The 17,885-nt window shown below is 40.5% G+C and overlaps 1 protein-coding gene across 1 annotated transcript; it reads right to left on the bottom strand.

Moving 5' to 3' along the window:
* Positions 1-2,751: 2,751 nt before the first annotated feature.
* On the bottom strand, positions 2,752-10,826 carry LOC136883150 (tetra-peptide repeat homeobox protein 1). Its single transcript, XM_067155332.2, has 2 exons — positions 9,783-10,826; positions 2,752-2,829 (listed from the first exon to the last, which is right to left on the bottom strand). Exon 1 carries the CDS (start codon positions 10,472-10,474, stop codon positions 9,803-9,805), a length of 672 nt encoding a protein of 223 aa, XP_067011433.2. The 5' UTR covers positions 10,475-10,826; the 3' UTR covers positions 2,752-2,829; positions 9,783-9,802.
* Between the last annotated feature and the right edge of the window lie 7,059 nt (positions 10,827-17,885).

Genomic DNA, 17,885 nt, shown 5'->3' with positions numbered 1-17,885 from the left:
CAGGATTAACTAATTCAATCCAAATATGACTATAATGTCCTTATACATCAATGTAAATTATTGTAAACAATTAGTTTTTAAAAATAGCTTTAATATAACATCCACTTCAGAACTCTGACTTAGAGTATAGAATTTATGGCTGATGATGCCTGCGATGACAGGTGAAACATGTACCATTACAACCTTAGAATGATTATACTCGATAGCTGCAGTCGTTTAAGTGCGGCCAGTTAATTCACAAACGTATCAGTATACCTGAAATAGAAAACTTCATTACTATCTTGGAATTCGTTTTGAACCACAATTTCATCTCTTTTAATAATAAAATATATCAGCAAGATGGACTTCCAATGGGAGCGCCGGCTTCTGGAATTTTAGCTAACATTTACCTCGACTTTTTGGAACACACTCAGATAGTAGGTCACATTAAAGGACTCGATCTCTGGCTTCGATATGTTGATGATACCTATGCCATAATTAACAAGAAAATAAATGATAGTCACAGTATCCTTAATACTTTGAATAATTTAGACCCAAACATAAAATTTACAGCTGAAGAAGAAGAGAAAGGCATACTCAATTTTCTGCATATCCAAACAATTCGTAAAGACAACCATTTCCAATTTAAAATATACAGGAAACCCACTTTTACCCTGACTACAATCAAAAATGATTCTTTACATCCCATCTCGCAAAAGAAATCAGCTTATTATAGTTTCGTCAACAGAGCCTTTGAAATTCCGCTAACAGAAACAGACAGAAAAAAGGAACTTTCTTTCATTCGTCAACAGGCTCTACATAATGGTTTCAGTTTGAAATTCATCAATAAAATCATCACTAAATGCAAATACCAACAACAAATTAAACTTAAACAGCATTCAAAAGAAAAAGGATATGTAAAATTCACCTTTAATAACCCGAAGATTTACGAAATCACCAACTTATTCAAGAAACACAATACCAAGGTAGCCTTCTCTACAAACAACAACACTAAACATAGATTCTTTAGTCATAATAAAGCTAATAAACTTAAAGATGACGAATTCCAGGAATCGGGTATTTATAAGTTGACTTGTGCTCAATGTAAAAAAACTTACGTGGGACAATCTGGAAGGAACTTCTCAATTAGATATCAAGAACACGTCAATGCTGAAAGATACAAAAGATTCTCTGCCATGGGATCCCATATGAAGGAGTCCAACCACAAATTCACCAATATAAAACAGGACCTTCAAATTATCTGTATGATTAATAAAGGTAATCTTATGAACAACCTAGAAAACATCCACATCGTTCTTGATAAATTGGAAAACGGTGAAGAGAATCTCAACGAAAACAACGAGCATAAAAACATCTTATATGAGAATATTAGCAAATACTTAGAATGGGTAGACATGAAACAGACTAGACGAACAAGAGATATAATCAAACACGACATCGCAGAAGCACAGCCCAATCTCCCTCCTCCCTCACATGTTATTTTAGATGACGATAAAACTCTACTTCCCTTCTCTCCAGAGCTTTCCATGAACTGTCAAACTGTATCACATCGTTACTTCACCAGGTCACGCTCAAAGTCAGACCCTCTAGACAGCGCAGAATAAACATCTTTTCCAAACAAGAACGAGAGGCAAGATGACCTATTCTGATGACCTCCATTTTTATCAAAGGAGTCTCCAAAGAACTTTTATTTGTGCTTATTGTCATAATGTTTTTCTTTCCAGTTCTTTATTTATACAGCTGAAGAGGACCACTAAGTGGTCGAAACATGTCCTGTAAGTTTTAATTTTATTCAATTTGCCTGAGGCATTAATAAAGTATCGATTAGGTGGTTATTTATACTTACTTCTTGATTAAACATCGATACGGTCATGAAATGGACAACTTGTAATCCAGAGAAGTACTCGCTCACATGCAGTGAACAACTAAACAGCAGCAGCTAAACAGCAGGACAGTGCTTACAAAACGACCATTAGCGTTGTTCCAATTACACTCACGATAGCTGCTTCCTTCACTGATTCGCGGTGACCCTAAGTCCACAGAAATACACAAACACATAGTACTCTCAGGTAGTACACAGTCTTCCGTTCCATATGCTGTCTTCAGTCCAGCTACTTACTGGACACTCCAACACAACAGCCACAACTCTTCGTTCAGACCACGGTGGGACACTAGCAACAGCCAACACCTGTGTCGCCCTCAGCCCAGCCACCGAACTCCAACACTGAGTCCCACAGCGACTCTAACACTAACTATACAGGGCCAGCCTCCCTTTTTATAGCATGGGTGATGTGTACCAGAATATCCGCGACGTGGCTATAGATGGAACATTCTTGTTGCATTTTCTGGAAACTCACAGGGAAACCAGATGACGAGAACAGTACACGGAAAGGCCGGCTGAGAGATCCCCGATTGTCTGACTCACTAGGCCCTTCTTGGGAATATCGAAAGGGGCTACCACAGTACCGGTGTTTGAAAGTTAGTGTCTCTTGATACAAACAAGCAAGCATGCTTATTCTCATGATTGGGCTTTTCATCTTATAAACAATCTTGCAAGTATCCTTCGGTCACTGCTACTCCTATCACCTCTTTCCAGTTCCACTAGTCAACCTGAATCTGGCTATTTACATATCAGTTCTTATCTGAAGTTTTGAAGGATTGGGTTGGACAGGTAAGAGTTTGAGAGTAAAATCAAAAAAGATGAGTAATATCAAATCATTTTATTGTATAAAAGTTATAAAATACATATATCGCAAATAATGGAATTCACTTTATATCCTTAGTTGTGAAGTACAGAGTTTAGTACACTTTCAGGTGATGTGGTGAATCCTGTGGAGAAAAGAAATATATATCATGTCCAGAAAAATGATTGAACATTGTTTCTTTTCTAACATAGCTTGCACAATAACTTTCTACTCATGATTTGTTTTTTTAAACAATCTGCACAGTTGCCTGTAGGATGACTAACTGTTGAACTAAGGAATGAGGGACAAGTCAGCCAAAAAAATGGGGTCATTTCACAATTTTGTGGGACAGCTACATTTTTAGCTCTAATTTAGTAACAACTAATATTTTAACATTTTCAAAAGCATTGTGTTGCCATTTTCTCTTTTTTTTTGACCAAGAGTACTGTTACTGAAGTAAGAACATAGAAAAAAAGCATTTCACTCATCGTTATTGTACTATTTCTTTTCCATTCTTTGGATTGAAGACCTGTCATCTAAATGAAAACATATAAAAGTCAACAAATTCTGAAATAATAAAATAAATATTGGACCTTTTATAGTCTGAATGTTATCACTTGTTTTAAAAAAATTGGAAGTAGAGGAAAAATACACTTTCATGGCACTTCTTAGTTTTACCCAGGGGTGGATCTACTATAAGGGCCAGAGAGGCCGGGCCCCACCTTTGTAATCCTTTGTAATTTATTATTTATAGTTGTTATTGCAAACACTATGAAGCGAGCATGGTATTCAACGCCAGTAGTCCGTCAGTGGCCTTGGTTCCATGTGAGCGGGCCAGACTCTGCTGGCCCCAACACTTCACCTCCCCTCGTATTCTCAGCGGCACACATCCCCCCTCGGCTGCCTGGCAGAGTGGCAGTGTTGATGGGTGTTGCTGGCGAGTGATCCCGTCGTTTGAGGCCAGTGGCTGTGTGCGGAGGTGTGATTATTGCGGTACAGGTATACTCAATTGTTTGGTGGAAAAGCGAGTGTCTAATTTAAGATGAACAGAGTGGATTGTTTATTAAAAATTACTTTCAGTTCATTAAGTCTAGAAGAAAAGAGTCAAATTAAACATTTAGGTGCTTACCAACCAAATGATTTCAGGTTGTCTCAACTTAATGGCAAGGAAAAGAGAACTTTCTGTAATACATGGTTCAGTAAAAAGTCATGGGTAACAGTGAGTGAAGAGAAACAAAGTCTGTTTTGTTTTCACTGTGTGTTATTTCATAGTGAAGGATTATGGTCAACAACTGGGTGTAAGGATCTAAAACATTTAAGTGAATGAATTAAAACATATGAGGAAAGTGCACTACACTTAGAAAATGCCTGTACATACAAAATATTTGGGACTGTTTAACATTGGTGCACAAATTGACTCTGCATATAAAATTTCAATCCAGAAACATAATGGTCACAAAAAATAGACACATACTAAATAGAGTAGTAGAGTGTTTAAAATTTTGTGGAACTCACGAGTTAGCACAGAGGGGTGATAATGAAATACAGGACTCAGCAAACTGTGCTAATTTCTTAGATTTATTATATCTTCTTGGTAATCTCGACAGTGTGTTAGATGACCATCTGAACAGCACTCGCACATCAGTTTCCAAATACACGTCGTACATTATACAAAACAAACTATTAGATTGTATGTATCAAGTGTACATTGAAGACTTGGTCAAAGATGTCAACGCTGCAACTTTTGTTTCTGTGCAGGCAGCTGAATCAACAGCCATTGCTTGCCAAAGTCAATTTGTTATCATATTGTGGTACATTAAGCACAATAAGCCTGTTGAAAGATTCTGTTGAAAATGTTACAGGTAGGACAGCCTATGGTCTAAGTGAGGTACTGTGGAAACGGCTAGAACCATTCAATGGAAGGGCAAAATTTACAAGACTGTGGTACGCCCAGCAGCTACTTATGGGGCAGAATGTCATCCAATGAAGGGGGAAAAAAAAAAAAAAAAAAGAAAAGCACGAGCAGACTCTTTATACAATGGAAATGAAGATGCTTCGATGGACTCTTGGACTGACACGATATGACCACATAAGAAATGAAGATGTTCGACAAAGGCTTGGCGTCGCTCCAATTGTGGAGAAAGTGAGGTAAGCGCGTCTCCGCTGGTATGGTCACGTTATGAGAAGGCAGGACGGCTCAGTTGCTAAAACAGCTCTCCAAGTTGATCCGGGAGGAATACGACCGCGTGGAAGGCCTTTAAAGTGGTGGACTGACAATGTCAAGGCCGACATGCACAACATTGGTTTAAAACCTGAAGATGTCAGCAATAGGACGAAATGGAGGAGATGTAGCAAAACAGCGGATCCCATACTTTGCGATAAACGCTAGGAAAAAGAGAGAGAGAGAGAGAATTTATAGAAACCCCAGCAAGAATGGCCTACCTGTAGCTGTGAAATCAAATTGAGATTTAAACAATGATGTTGCAACAGTTTAAACTAAGTTCAGTTAGTACTGGCATTAATTTAACCAGTAGCGGCGACTGGGAGTTAAAAGTGCGGGGGCAAAATAATATACAGTAAACAAACAGTACCCGGGTTTGTGGAATATAGCGGTAGATGGGGGAGAGAGGGGAAGGTATATACATTAAAACTAATAAAGGACACAAAATGGTAAGCTTTCTATGCTCTCTCAGCGAATTTCGACAGAGGCGAAGATTGACAGTTTACCAACTTAAATACGGTAATAATAGTTTTTTGAGATTTTGATTCAACACTGTACAATAAAACTTTTGCCAAAGGAACAATATTACACATTTATTACAATTTTAAAAAGGCGTGATTATACAATTAAAAACCATTCAGTATTTGACTATACACTAAAAGACTAACAGACACTAAAGAGACCACCAGAGTGATGAATGCACGCGACAAGGTGGTGAATCGTACCTCAGTGTCTATGTCTTACCAAAAAAAAATTAGCCCTGGTACCCTTGCTCATGCACAGGCAAAGTCTCCACTATTTGCTGTGGTGCTAATACAAATCGGTTAGCCGGAACGAAGAACATTTTGTGCGTATTTTTTCTAAAAATTTTGGTAATGATTAAAGAAAATAAAGAAAAGAATTATCTGATAAGCCAACATGGCTTGTACAAATGGCCTTTTTTAATAAATCCTATAATTCCGAGTTTTAGCTGGTTAAAATGGAATAAAAATGTAATATTTTCCCCAAAATGTTGATGATGATGCTTGTTGTTTAAAGGGGCCTAACATCTTAGGTCATCAGCCCTCTCCAAAAAGTGGGTGGGGGGGGGGGACGACTGCCCCCCCAAGTCGCCGCTACTGAATTTAACGGTTCCACCCATCGACTGTGTACTCTCTTATCGGCCGTGTTAATGTTCTACCTACCAAACCCTGTCCAACACAAACTCATCTTGAAGATTAGGAAGAAGAAGAAGTGGTGATTCAAAGTTTGGAAGAAACTGATGGATTTGCTAAAGACAAATTTGAATTACATTTGAAGAACAGTCCAAAAGTAGAAACCACCGGGCGAGTTGGCTGTGAGGTTGGGAGCGCACAGCTCTGAGCTCGCATCCTGAAGATAGTGGGTTCGAACCCCACTGTCGGCAGCCCTGAAGATAGTTTTCCATGGTTTCCCATTTTCACACCAGGCAATTAATTAATTAAGGCCACAGCTGCTTCCGTCCCATTCCTAGGCCTTTCCTATCCCATCGTCGCCATAAGACCTATCTGTGTCGGTGCGACGTAAAGCAACTAGCAGGTGTAGAAAACTTTGCAACTTTGACTGAACTCCCTTTGTGAGTGCTGACAAGGTATGATCCATTGGTTTCTGTAGATGTCGAGCAGAGATTCTTTATATATATCTATTGAACTCAAATCACCAGCGACTTACTGTCAAGAACATTGATATGTGTGTAATCCAATATAACAAAGTATATTAATTATTAGAACCCATTAAAGAGGATAAGGGAAGTTTGCGTGACTGGTTTAAACCTTTTCTGCATTTTTTAATATGTATTTTCAGAACCCCCTTTTCCCCCCTTTTCTGACCTTACTTTCCATCTTAAAGTCCTTTCCCTAGTGATAATGACTCAGAGAATTATGAAAACGTGAACACAAATATTGTGTGAAGACCGAGGGACAGGTTTACAGATACATTTTTCTTCAATGTCGAGAGTTTATTTTAATGAACTGGAAATATGGGAAAGAAATGCTGATTCAAATCATGATTTACCTTCCGGGAGTTCAGAATATTTTTGTTCCAATTATTTGTGGGATGGGAATTTTATGAGCTTAGACGAATATTCATGTCGAATATTTACAAAGAAAATCTGGTACTGTTGATACCACCTTGCAAAACATTATGCTAATGATATAAGGGCATACGTGGTGTCCTAAATTATATGGGTTTGATTATTTTACCTGAAATTGGCTACCGGTACAATAGAAATCGGTTATAATGACTACGAAGGGACCGCCAATCAACGGTCGTTATATTATAGTCGATGGTTGCACAAACTGGATTTTTGTTTAGTTGCTAAAAATGTAATAGGTATCTGAAAGGTTCAGGCTGCACACTTACATGGTTAATTAACATAATTAAGTTCAAGCTTCAAAAAACGTAATTGAAAGAAGTAGATACTTTATGTACAGTTCAGTATTTGTGGAGTGGGATTGCGAGGAATTTAATTGGCTTTTGCTTGAAGAATAGATCCATTGATCGGCACATTTTTTGTTCTTTGCTGCTTAAACTGTCTGAGTAAAGATTCTTCATATATCTTTCTTACTCAGATATTGTGGCACGCTTGATTTTTTAGGAATTTGTTTCGTAAAGAGAGTGTATTTTCTCTATGTCCTTCCAAATTGTAGAAATCATTCAGTGTGACACAGAGAAATCCTTCGCGATACTGACGTTTGTTTTCCCATTTTCTAATCGCCATATTGTGTGTGACTTTTGTGCAATATTAAACACTGTCCTTTTACTTCGCGGCCTCTCCACAGTGATGTTTGCCTTGACTATTTAACAGAGAGAGTGATTTGAAATCTACAGTAATAAGCGTTGTTTTGTTGTCAGCAATCCCCAAATACGTAACAAACAAAAATCACCATTGGACGTTATAGCCGATATATTTTTCCGAATATGTGATCAAAATACGTCGTTTTATATGATATGTCGTAATAAGCGACGTCTTATTAAGCGAGTTTTTAAATACAGTGTTTATATACGATTTGGATGGGACTGTTGGATTTCGCTGTTATATCCAATGAGTCGTTAACAGCGATGTCGCAATAAACTGTTTCGAATGTATTACTTCCTAGGAGACTTTTGCGTGTGCCCGTTAGTAAGGCAGGCAATGACACTGGAATGGTTTAGGAAACTTGGGCAATATTTTGATTGAAAATTAGTGTGAGTACAAATATATACGCACTGATCATTTAGAAACGAAATGCAAAATATATTACATCCATGATATCTTTATTCATTTGACTTCTATGTTGTTTGCTTTAAAGGGTGATATTTCTGCTGCGGCTATTGAGATTAAAATGCTCTTATCGAAAAACACGGTAATTCCAGCCGGGCAGCCGCCCGTAAATGGGGAACGGCAAAGTGTTTTAATACATAATAACTCGAGAAAATTTCGCCATATATGATGTAAAACTTGTTTTGATGATGTTTGTATGAATATTTACATATAAAATTTGCACCTTTTCTACTAAATTATATCACGTGTTTTACATCTTTTAAAGCAAAATTTCGCATCTAAAATTCCTAGCTCTAGTTATATCCACTAAATATAGAAATACTGTAAACCTCAACATAAGTAAGACTATTGCATCATTTATCATGCTTGAAACTATTTATCGCTACTTCTTGCACAAGCCGAAATTTCATTTAGTAGATCCGGAACATTTCTCCAAAGATACTATAACCCGCTTCTTTGCACTTTCAAAGACCATAATTTTGGCAACGGTTACGTTATTTTTAGTTCAAACTAGATGGTAGGGGAGCTGCGTATTGTGAAAATTCGTACCGATGGCAATAACATAAAAATGCGTTCTGTTAGAAAACGAAACAATTGCGGGGGGGGGGGGGGGAGGGGGGGTGATCTCCCGCGCGAGATATTTACAGAATACCGGTACCTTGAAATGTGGGATGCCCCGCAGAAGACGTAATAGTTTGACATATTGTGAATTCGGTTTTGTATTGATTTCTCAAATTGTGGTTCTCGCAACTGAGGAGAAGGTGTTTATTGTGGAACATTATTTCCGGTCGTACGGAGTAGGCGTGAGAATGGGTCGAGTTTGCTTCTCATTAGAGGAAGGCACGAGGAGCGATTTGACAATGGTGTAGTTTGTCAACGCTTCGGATATGTTGATGGTTGCTTTCCATATTTTGTCAAGAAACCTCCACCAACCAAGAGTATTACAAAAGGGTGTTCGAATTGTCAACCTGCAACTTGTTTGCAGAGTCTACATCGGCGGTGCAGCGATTGGCGCATATTATCAAAAAACATGTGGTTGTGTGATCAATATCCCAGTAGCATCCTGGATTTGTGATGTTAGCGGAGTCTTGAACATCATGGCCACCTAAAACTGCAATCAGCACCACCACCACCATCCTTGATAGTACCCAAAACATAGAAGTCGAGAGGTGTAAGAGCTGATGACCGTGGTGGAATTGAACAGGCCAACCTCTATCGATTTGGAAATGTGGCATCCAAGTAGGTCAACGCATTTTCTTTAAAGTGCGCTGGAGGTATTGCAGCCACATTACAAATGACCGAATTAGGATGTTTAATCATGGACTGTGGAGAGATGTCGCTCATGCGCTGTCGGTTGTAGTTAGCCTATCCGGCTTGCGCTGATGGCTGATAGGTTGCATAACTATCAGGTGGCCAAAACGATCTAAAGAAAGTTTGATGTCCTACAGCACCTAAAACATGTATTTTCGAACAAGGGTCCCCTCTTCAAAAATTATCAGTTGATCAGTTTTCCGTTCCAAACAACATTACAGAGTTTTTTCGGTGTTATTTTGAATCACTCTATATAAACAAGAGATATATTGTAAAGACTGCTTACCTGTGAGTCCGTTGAGTTCATTAGTGCTTCCCCACAGAGATAGAGCTGTAACTGTGCCCACCGCTATGGCCTCCTCCAAAACCTCCTCCATGACCGCCTCCAAAGCCGCTTCCAAACCCTCCTGCATTGTTACTGACGATGGGCTGTGGAACCGAAACCACGACTGTTTGCGGTACGGGCACTGGGACAGGGTTAGGTATTTCTACTGGGACGGGGTGAGGAACTTGTACGGGGTATGGCTGTGGGTCAGAGACGGGCACGGCGTGAGGTACAGCTACAGGAACGGGTCTGTTCACAGTCACTGGGTAAGGTCTGGGTACGGACACGGGGACTGGCTGGGGTACGGGCACTGGAACAGCACGAGGAACGTTAACCGGATAGGGAGCAGGAACTGGAACCGCGACTGGTCTGGTAACAGGAACAGCTACAGGCTGAGGAACGGCTACAGGTCTCGAAACTGTGATCACGGACACAGTTCCCCCACTTCCTCCAGTTCCTCCTCCAACATCTCCGCCAATGCTGCCTCCAAATCCTCCTCCAAGGCCACTTCCATGTCCGAGACCAAATCCATGTCCTAGACTTCCATAACCCAGGCCAATATTACCGCGCTTCTCCTGTTTCTTCTCCTGTTTTACATCACCTGCAGCTGAAGCTGCTAGCACCAGTCCTAAAATCTGAAAATATACAAGCATCAAGGAATTTAACGTATTGTAATATACAGAAGAAGATTGACGCTTGTTAGAAATCGGTCTTGTAAATAGCGAAGCACTTTGGTGCTATTCACAATCATTATGCTGATAAAGAATACAAACAATAAGTATCTCGGCAGATTGTTAGTTTAAAATCTTTAAACAGAATCTCTCCTTCGCCTTGCTTACACTCACGCACTTGCCTATTCCAACACCAGGCCTGTATTCTATCTAGAACCCTTGAACTGATGTTGCCATGGTTGCGGCAAGTCATTTCTTCATCCGATTCCTACAGGGGAGAGGATGGCGCTAGTATTTAAAAAACGGTTGGTTTTAGGGCCTTAAATCCTACCGAGTTTTGTTCTTCGTGTCACGATATTTCGCCTCTATTAACGTATACTGATATGCCAAAGGGCCCAAATTATGGTTCTCACTGGAACCACTCCCCGCGTGGGCGGGGGCGGTAGAATAACGCCCACAGTATTCACTGTCTGTCGTAAGAGGCGACTGAAAGGGGCCCCAAGGTCTCTTACCTTGAGAGCGTCGATTGGCGACCACGGGGCTCTTGTCTGAGTCCTGGCATTGCTTCCACTTGCACCAGGCTCCTCACTTTCATCTGTCCTATCCGACCTCCCTTGACAACTGTTGTTTTTTCCGACCCCGATGGTATTAGAGCACTCGAGGCCTAGGAAGTCTTTCATTTTCACGCCCTTCGTGGCCATTGTCTTTCTTTGGCCAATACCTTCATTTTTCGAAGTGTCGGATCCCTTCCATTTTTTCTGTTTGATTAGTGTTATAGAGGATGGTTGCCTAGTTGTATTTCCTCTTAAAACAATGATCACTGGGCGAGTTAGCCGTGTGGTTAGGGGCGCGAGGTTGTGAGCTTGCATCGGGGAGATAGTGGATTCAAATCCCACTGTCGGCAGCCCCGAAGATGGTTTCCCGTAGTTTCCCATTTTCACACCAGGCAAATGCTGGGGCTGTACCTTAATTAAGGCCACGACCGCTTCCTTCCAACTCCTAGGCCTTTCCTATCCTGTCGTCGCCATAAGACCTATCTATGTCGGTGTTACTTAAAGCCACTTGAAAAAAAGACCATCACCACCACCACCCACGGGGACCCTGTCATATTCCGGGATGTTACCGGAATTATATTTTCTTTCAAATGGTGAGAGAAATTTAAAAATCGACCCAGTAGTTCTAAGATCATCCATTACATATATACAAACTCGCAATCTCTCTTTATATATTAGTATAGATTGGCAAACAGAAAGACTGCAGTCGGAAAACTCAGAAATTAAGCATTTCTGGACATTTATATTTCTCTGCATATGAGGACTGCATTTTTTTTAAATTTTGCCCTGTATTTTTGTTACATTTTATATATTTCAAACATTTTTGTCTGTAATGCTATGTTTAAAACGCTTCCTTTTCGTTCTTTATTCTCTAGAGTGAGTTACTGACCGATTTCAAAATTCCTGCTTGGTGCAGCCATTTTAATTTGACGTTGTTACTTGTAATTACTTGTCATCTGACTGCCTATTTGTCAATTTAGTTGTTCCGTTCTACAAACTAGATGACAGAGTAAACAGAATCTCTCTTAGGCGTCTATGGCTGAGTTAAAAAAAAGGGTAGGGTATACACCAAGTGTGTCACCAAATATATTTTACATGGCGACTTTTTTTCCGTCCTTCAAAAATCCGACTACTTCTACCGGGTTTGAACTCGTGTTCTTGGGATCCGGAGACCGAAACTCTACCATTGATCCGCAGAATAAGCTGAGGAACAGTTGGTAAATGGAGGAGGAATACAAATGAAGCTTATATAAAAACACAATACGCAAGACTGAAGTTTTGCGGATAGCGTCCGCCTCTGTGGTGTAGTGGTTGGTGCGATTAGCTCCCACCCCCGGATGCTTGGGTTCGATTTCCGGCTCTGCTACGCTACGACATTTGAAAAGTGGTACGAGGACTGGAACGGGTTTCACTCAGCCTCGGGAAGTCAACTGAGTAGACGGGGTTCGATTCCCGCCTCAGTCATCTTCGAAGTGTTTACCGCGGTTTCCCACTTCTTCTGTAGGGAAATGCCGGGATGGTACCTAACTTAAGACCACGACCACTTCCTTGCTTATCCCTTATAAAAAATATGGACAGTTATTTAGAATTAGCGAATCTAGTTTGACAAAGGAAGATATCTTTAATTCCATTACCAAATCAGAATGCAACCTCAAAATGGATTGAGGAAACAAGAAAGAAAAGTCATTGAGTAAGTTGGGATCAATCCAAAGAATAGAGAGGTACTTCGAATGAAGATTGACAAATTGGAAACACAAAGTACAATAACCTAGAGCATCTAGTCAGAAGAAAAAAGAAGAAACCACAATGAAAGACTGAAGAAATTCTTGGGAGAGAAGAAAAGGACTAACCAGCAAATATATTGTTTCTCGTGGTCCCTGGTGCTATCGACCACGAAGAGCCTTTGGCCCACCAAGCGACCGCTGCTCAGCCAGAGACCTGCAGATTATTGGGTGTCGTGTGGTCGGCATGACGAATCCTCTCGGTCGGTGGTTTTCTTGGCTTTCTAGACCGCGGCCGCTATCTCACCCCCAGATAGCTCCTCAATTGTAATCACGTATTCTGAGTGGACCTCGAACCAGCCCTTCAGATCCAGGTAAAAATCCCTATCCTGTCCGGGAATCGAACCCGGGGTCTCCTGGTAAGAGACAGGCGCGCTACCTCTACACCACGGAGCTGGCAGTAATAATAATCAAGCCCCATGGCGCAACAGCCCCAGAGGGTCATGGCATACCAAGCAACCGATGCTCAGCCAAAGACCTGCAGAATATGGGGTGTCGTGAGGTCAGCACGACAAATCTTCTCCGCCGTTATTCTTGGCTTTCTAGACCGGGGCCGCTATTTCATCGCCAGATAGCTCCTCAATTACAATCACGTAGACTGAGTGGACCTCGAACCAGCCCTCAGATCCAGGGAAGAGTCCGTGACCTGGACGGGAAGCGAGCTCGGGGTCTTCAGGTAAAAGGCAGGCACGCTACCCCTACATCGAGAGGCCGATATTATTATTATTATTATTATTATTATTATTATTATTATTATTATTAATAATAATAATAATAATAATAATGATAATATCGAGCTCGATAGCTGCAGTCGCTTAAGTGCGGCCAGTATCCAGTATTCGGGAGATAGTGGGTTCGAACCCCACTGTCGGCAGCCCTAAAGATGGTTTTCCTTGGTTTCCCATTTTCACACCATGCAAATGCTGGGGCTGTACCTTAATTAAGGCCACGGACGCTTCCTTCCCCACTCTAGGCCTATACTATACCATCGTCGCCATAAGACATATCTGTGTCGGTGCGACGTAAAGCAACTTGCATAATAATAATAATAATAATAATAATAATAATAATAATAATAATAATAATAATAATAATAATAATACCGAGCTCGATAGCTGCAGTCGCTTAAGTGCGGCCAGTATCCAGTATTCGGGAGATAGTGGGTTCGAACCCCACTGTCGGCAGCCCTGAAGATGGTTTTCCGTGGTTTCCCATTTTCACACCAGGCACATGCTGGGGCTGTACCATAATTAAGGCCACGGACGCTTCCTTCCCACTCCTAGCCCTATACTGTACCATCGTCGCCATAAGACATATCTGTATCGGTGCGATGTAAAGCAACTTGCAAAATAATAATAATATTAATAATAATAATAGTAATAACTCTTAAATACAAAGCATTGAGGAACAAACCGGCCATCTGCATTTTTGTTGACTTCAGGAAAGCGTACGACTCGGTTGATCGACATTCTCTCTTCGTTATTCTTGAGGAACTGGGGCTTGATTCCAAGACCCTCAACCTCATCAAGGCAACACTCACTGACACTATCTCCAAAGTTAAATTCATGGGGGAGATCTCTGAACCATTCCCGATTAAAACTGGCGTCCGACAAGGTGACGGCTTATCTCCGCTTCTTTTCAACCTCGTTTTAGACAAGTTATCCGCGAGTGGGAGAAGGCATTGAAAGACATGGGATACTGGCGCCCCATACGACTAGGACGACCCAAAGACGGTATTGAGATATCATGCCTCGCTTTTGCAGATGACCTTGCCATACTGACAGATGTAGTAGTCACAACCGTTAAACAAATTGAAACCCTTAGTGAATGTGCTGGAAAGGTTGGTCTACAAATTTCCTTCGAAAAGACCAAGTTCTTCTGTTCAAAACTTGACATCCAAAATTTGAACACGACATATGGGCAAATCAGCCGAGTACCACACTTCAAGTACTTGGGAGAAATACTTGAACCAACGGGAGGCGAGAAGGCTGCCCAGAAAACTCGCCTACAAAAATTTCGGAAAGCCTACGGTAGGGTTCACAACATATACAATAAAAAGTGCTTGTCCCGCCATGCAAAGATCAGACACTATAATACAGTAATCAAGCCCGAAGTCTTATATGCCAGTGAGACCCTTACACTAAATGGGAAAGGTGACCTAGAAAACATTTTAAAAGAAGAAAGAAGAATCCTGAGGAAAATTCTCGGCTCCCGAAAAACAGAAGATGGATATAGACTGAGGTCACGCAAAGCGACAGAAGAGCTTTCCAACATTGCAGCAGACATCCGCAAAAGACGTCTGAAATTTTATGGGCACGTTCGCAGACTGCCGGCAAGTAGACTGACACACAAGATTCTCACCTACATAGAACATCTAAAAAATATTCCATGGGTACTGGAAGTGAAGAAGGATCTGGAAAAAGCTCATATGGACTCAACTGACACCGCGGACAGAAACCTCTACAGGAAAAAAAAATTAATGGATGGAAAGTGCAACCAGAGAACGAAGTGAAAACGAAGACTGGAGCAAAGTGGACAGAAGAACGAAAAAGGATCCACGGAGAAAGGATGAGAGCTGTTTGGCAACTCAGAAAACAGAATCGTTAGAGCTTTGCGTGATCCATTGGGTCCATACGCACATAATAATAATAATAATAATAATAATAATAATAATAATAATAATAATAATAATAATAATAATAATAATAAAGTTGTCAGAGTTCTTTACTCACCAGATATCCCCTCATTGTTATCTCGATCCTAGCAGTGCACTGTGCCAACGAACCATCTTTCTACCCTTTTATACTTTTCAAGTCTAATAGACGACACTTTCACTATAATCATATTCGTGAGATGAGCTGCACGCAAATCTCGTGATATTTCCGCAGTTACCGGCAGGTTCCTTGAAACAACAGATGGTACCGTACTTTCAACGAAGAAAGAAAAATATATGTATTTTTTCAGACTGGGTCTGTGGGAGGTATTGTTCATGATACGATGATCAAGCGTCTTAATACAATCATTGTCCCAAGGCTACTCGTGAAGTCTGGTGATGGGGCTTCATATATGTTTTTATTTTTTAAATTTATTTAATTCGTTTACCCTCCAGGGTTGGTTTTCCCCCGGACTCAGTGAGGGATCCCACCTCTACCGCCTGAAAGGCGGAGCTTGTGACATTTGGTCGGGGATACAGCTGGGAAGGAGGACCAGTACATAACCCAGACATTCTCACTTGCCTTGTGGGGGATGGGACGATTTGAAAGGAAAGAGAGGAAGCGGCCGTGGTCTTAAGTTAGATAACATCTCGACATTTGCCTGGACAAGAAATGGGAAGCCACGGAAAACCACTTCGAGGATGGCTGAGGTGGGAGTCGAACCCCCTTCTACTCAGTTGATCTCCCGAAGCTGAGTGGACCCCGTTCCAGCCCTCGTACCACCTTTCAAATTTCATGGCAGAGCCGGGAATCGAGCCAGGGCCTCCGGGGTGGGCAGCAAATCACACTAACCATTGCACCAACGAGATGCACTTCATGTATTAAAAAAAAAAACACGTTAACGTAGCAATCTTTCACTTTGATATTGACACGTTCCGAGATAAAATAAACACAAAATCACTCGCCTAAGCCCAAAGTGTGGAAGTCATTGGTGCTGAAGATGAAGGTTTGATACGAATAATTTTAGGCTTGAATAGTTTTACAAAACTATTTCCTTTGCAATATTGGTTCTGTGAAATGTCAGAAGTGGAAGCGGCCTTCCCAAAGCCTTGATATCAGATTTTTCCCTAATGGAAGACTTGAGAAGTTAGCTTCCTCTGGAACATTAGCGCCGTTTCCCGCATTTATAAAACATACAGTTTAGACTGTTACTGTTACAAACATACATAAATACATATTAGCAATAATACCTGTTTTCTCGAGCAAACAGAAATCTGCACCACAGGAAAACAACTTTATAATTACAGTTCGAGCCTTAGTGCAGTTGCCAGTCGTTCTTTGTGCATATCTGGGCGAGTGGACGATGCAGTAGCCGCCTTACTCATGATGATGCCATGGTCTCAGCTAGTGTGCGATAAGCTTCCGTACAGCGAGAATGCTTCTTGTACAGCAGTAATTGATCGGTTTAGTGCTTTTCAAGAATTAATTATTGAACAGCGTATTTTCGTGTGCTGTATATTTTTAAATGAAATTCGCGTCGAAATTTTGAATTCCTGAGGCTGAATTGCAGAGAGTGAACCGGAATATCATCACACGCTACAGCACTTGTCTACTGGCTGAGGAAAAACATTTTAATCTGTACATTGCTCAGAATTCAAAAAGGATGGTATTTCTGTATCAGCCGTGTCCACAACAACAAAGAAATGCACTTTTTCATTTTCCGTAATTTCTGTCTGTCTGTCTGTTTGTATGTATGTACACATATCACGAGAAAAATGCTGAAGAGAATTTAATGAAAATCGGTAGGCAAAGTCGGGGAATAAGTCGCTACAATCTAGGCTGTAAGTGATTGTATTCACTCGTAGAAAAATTGTAGTTTAGGAAAGACCTAAAATTTAATTCTCAAATATTTATGTTATTAGTGGCCCTATCTTAATGAAAATTGGTATGCAAATTCGGGGAATAAGTCGCTATAATCCAGGTCATAAATAATTTTATTCACACTGAGTGAAATGGTAGTTTAGAGGAAGGCCTACAATTTAATTCTCAAATATCTATGTTATTAGTGGTCGTATCGATGAATGCTACACAACTAAAGTTATATAGTATTCAATTTCCGATCATTTATGTCTTAAACATTGTTACCGTACCGGATGTGATCACATAGATATTCATGAATTTGGATTTTTGTTACGAAGTCCATATCAGCGCCGAATCACGAGAAAATAGGTAAACAGAATTTAATGAAAATGGGTATGTAAAGTCGGAGAATAAAGAACTACAGTGTACGCTAACTTATAAATAATTTAATAAGATGCCTTAATATCGCAGAGTCGAAAGAAAACTAAATGTGAATGGCTATCATACAGAAAGTTCATAAAATTGATCATCAATAATAACATTA

This window comes from Anabrus simplex, chromosome 11, assembly GCF_040414725.1.
Source record: "Anabrus simplex isolate iqAnaSimp1 chromosome 11, ASM4041472v1, whole genome shotgun sequence".
Lineage (NCBI taxonomy): Eukaryota > Metazoa > Arthropoda > Insecta > Orthoptera > Tettigoniidae > Anabrus > Anabrus simplex.
This window is presented reverse-complemented; position numbering and strand designations above follow the sequence as displayed.

Coding starts and splice junctions, on each gene's coding strand:
- LOC136883150 (XM_067155332.2), bottom strand. CDS start 10,474: ATGCTTGTATATTTTCAGATTTTAGGACTGGTGCTAGCAGCTTCAGCT.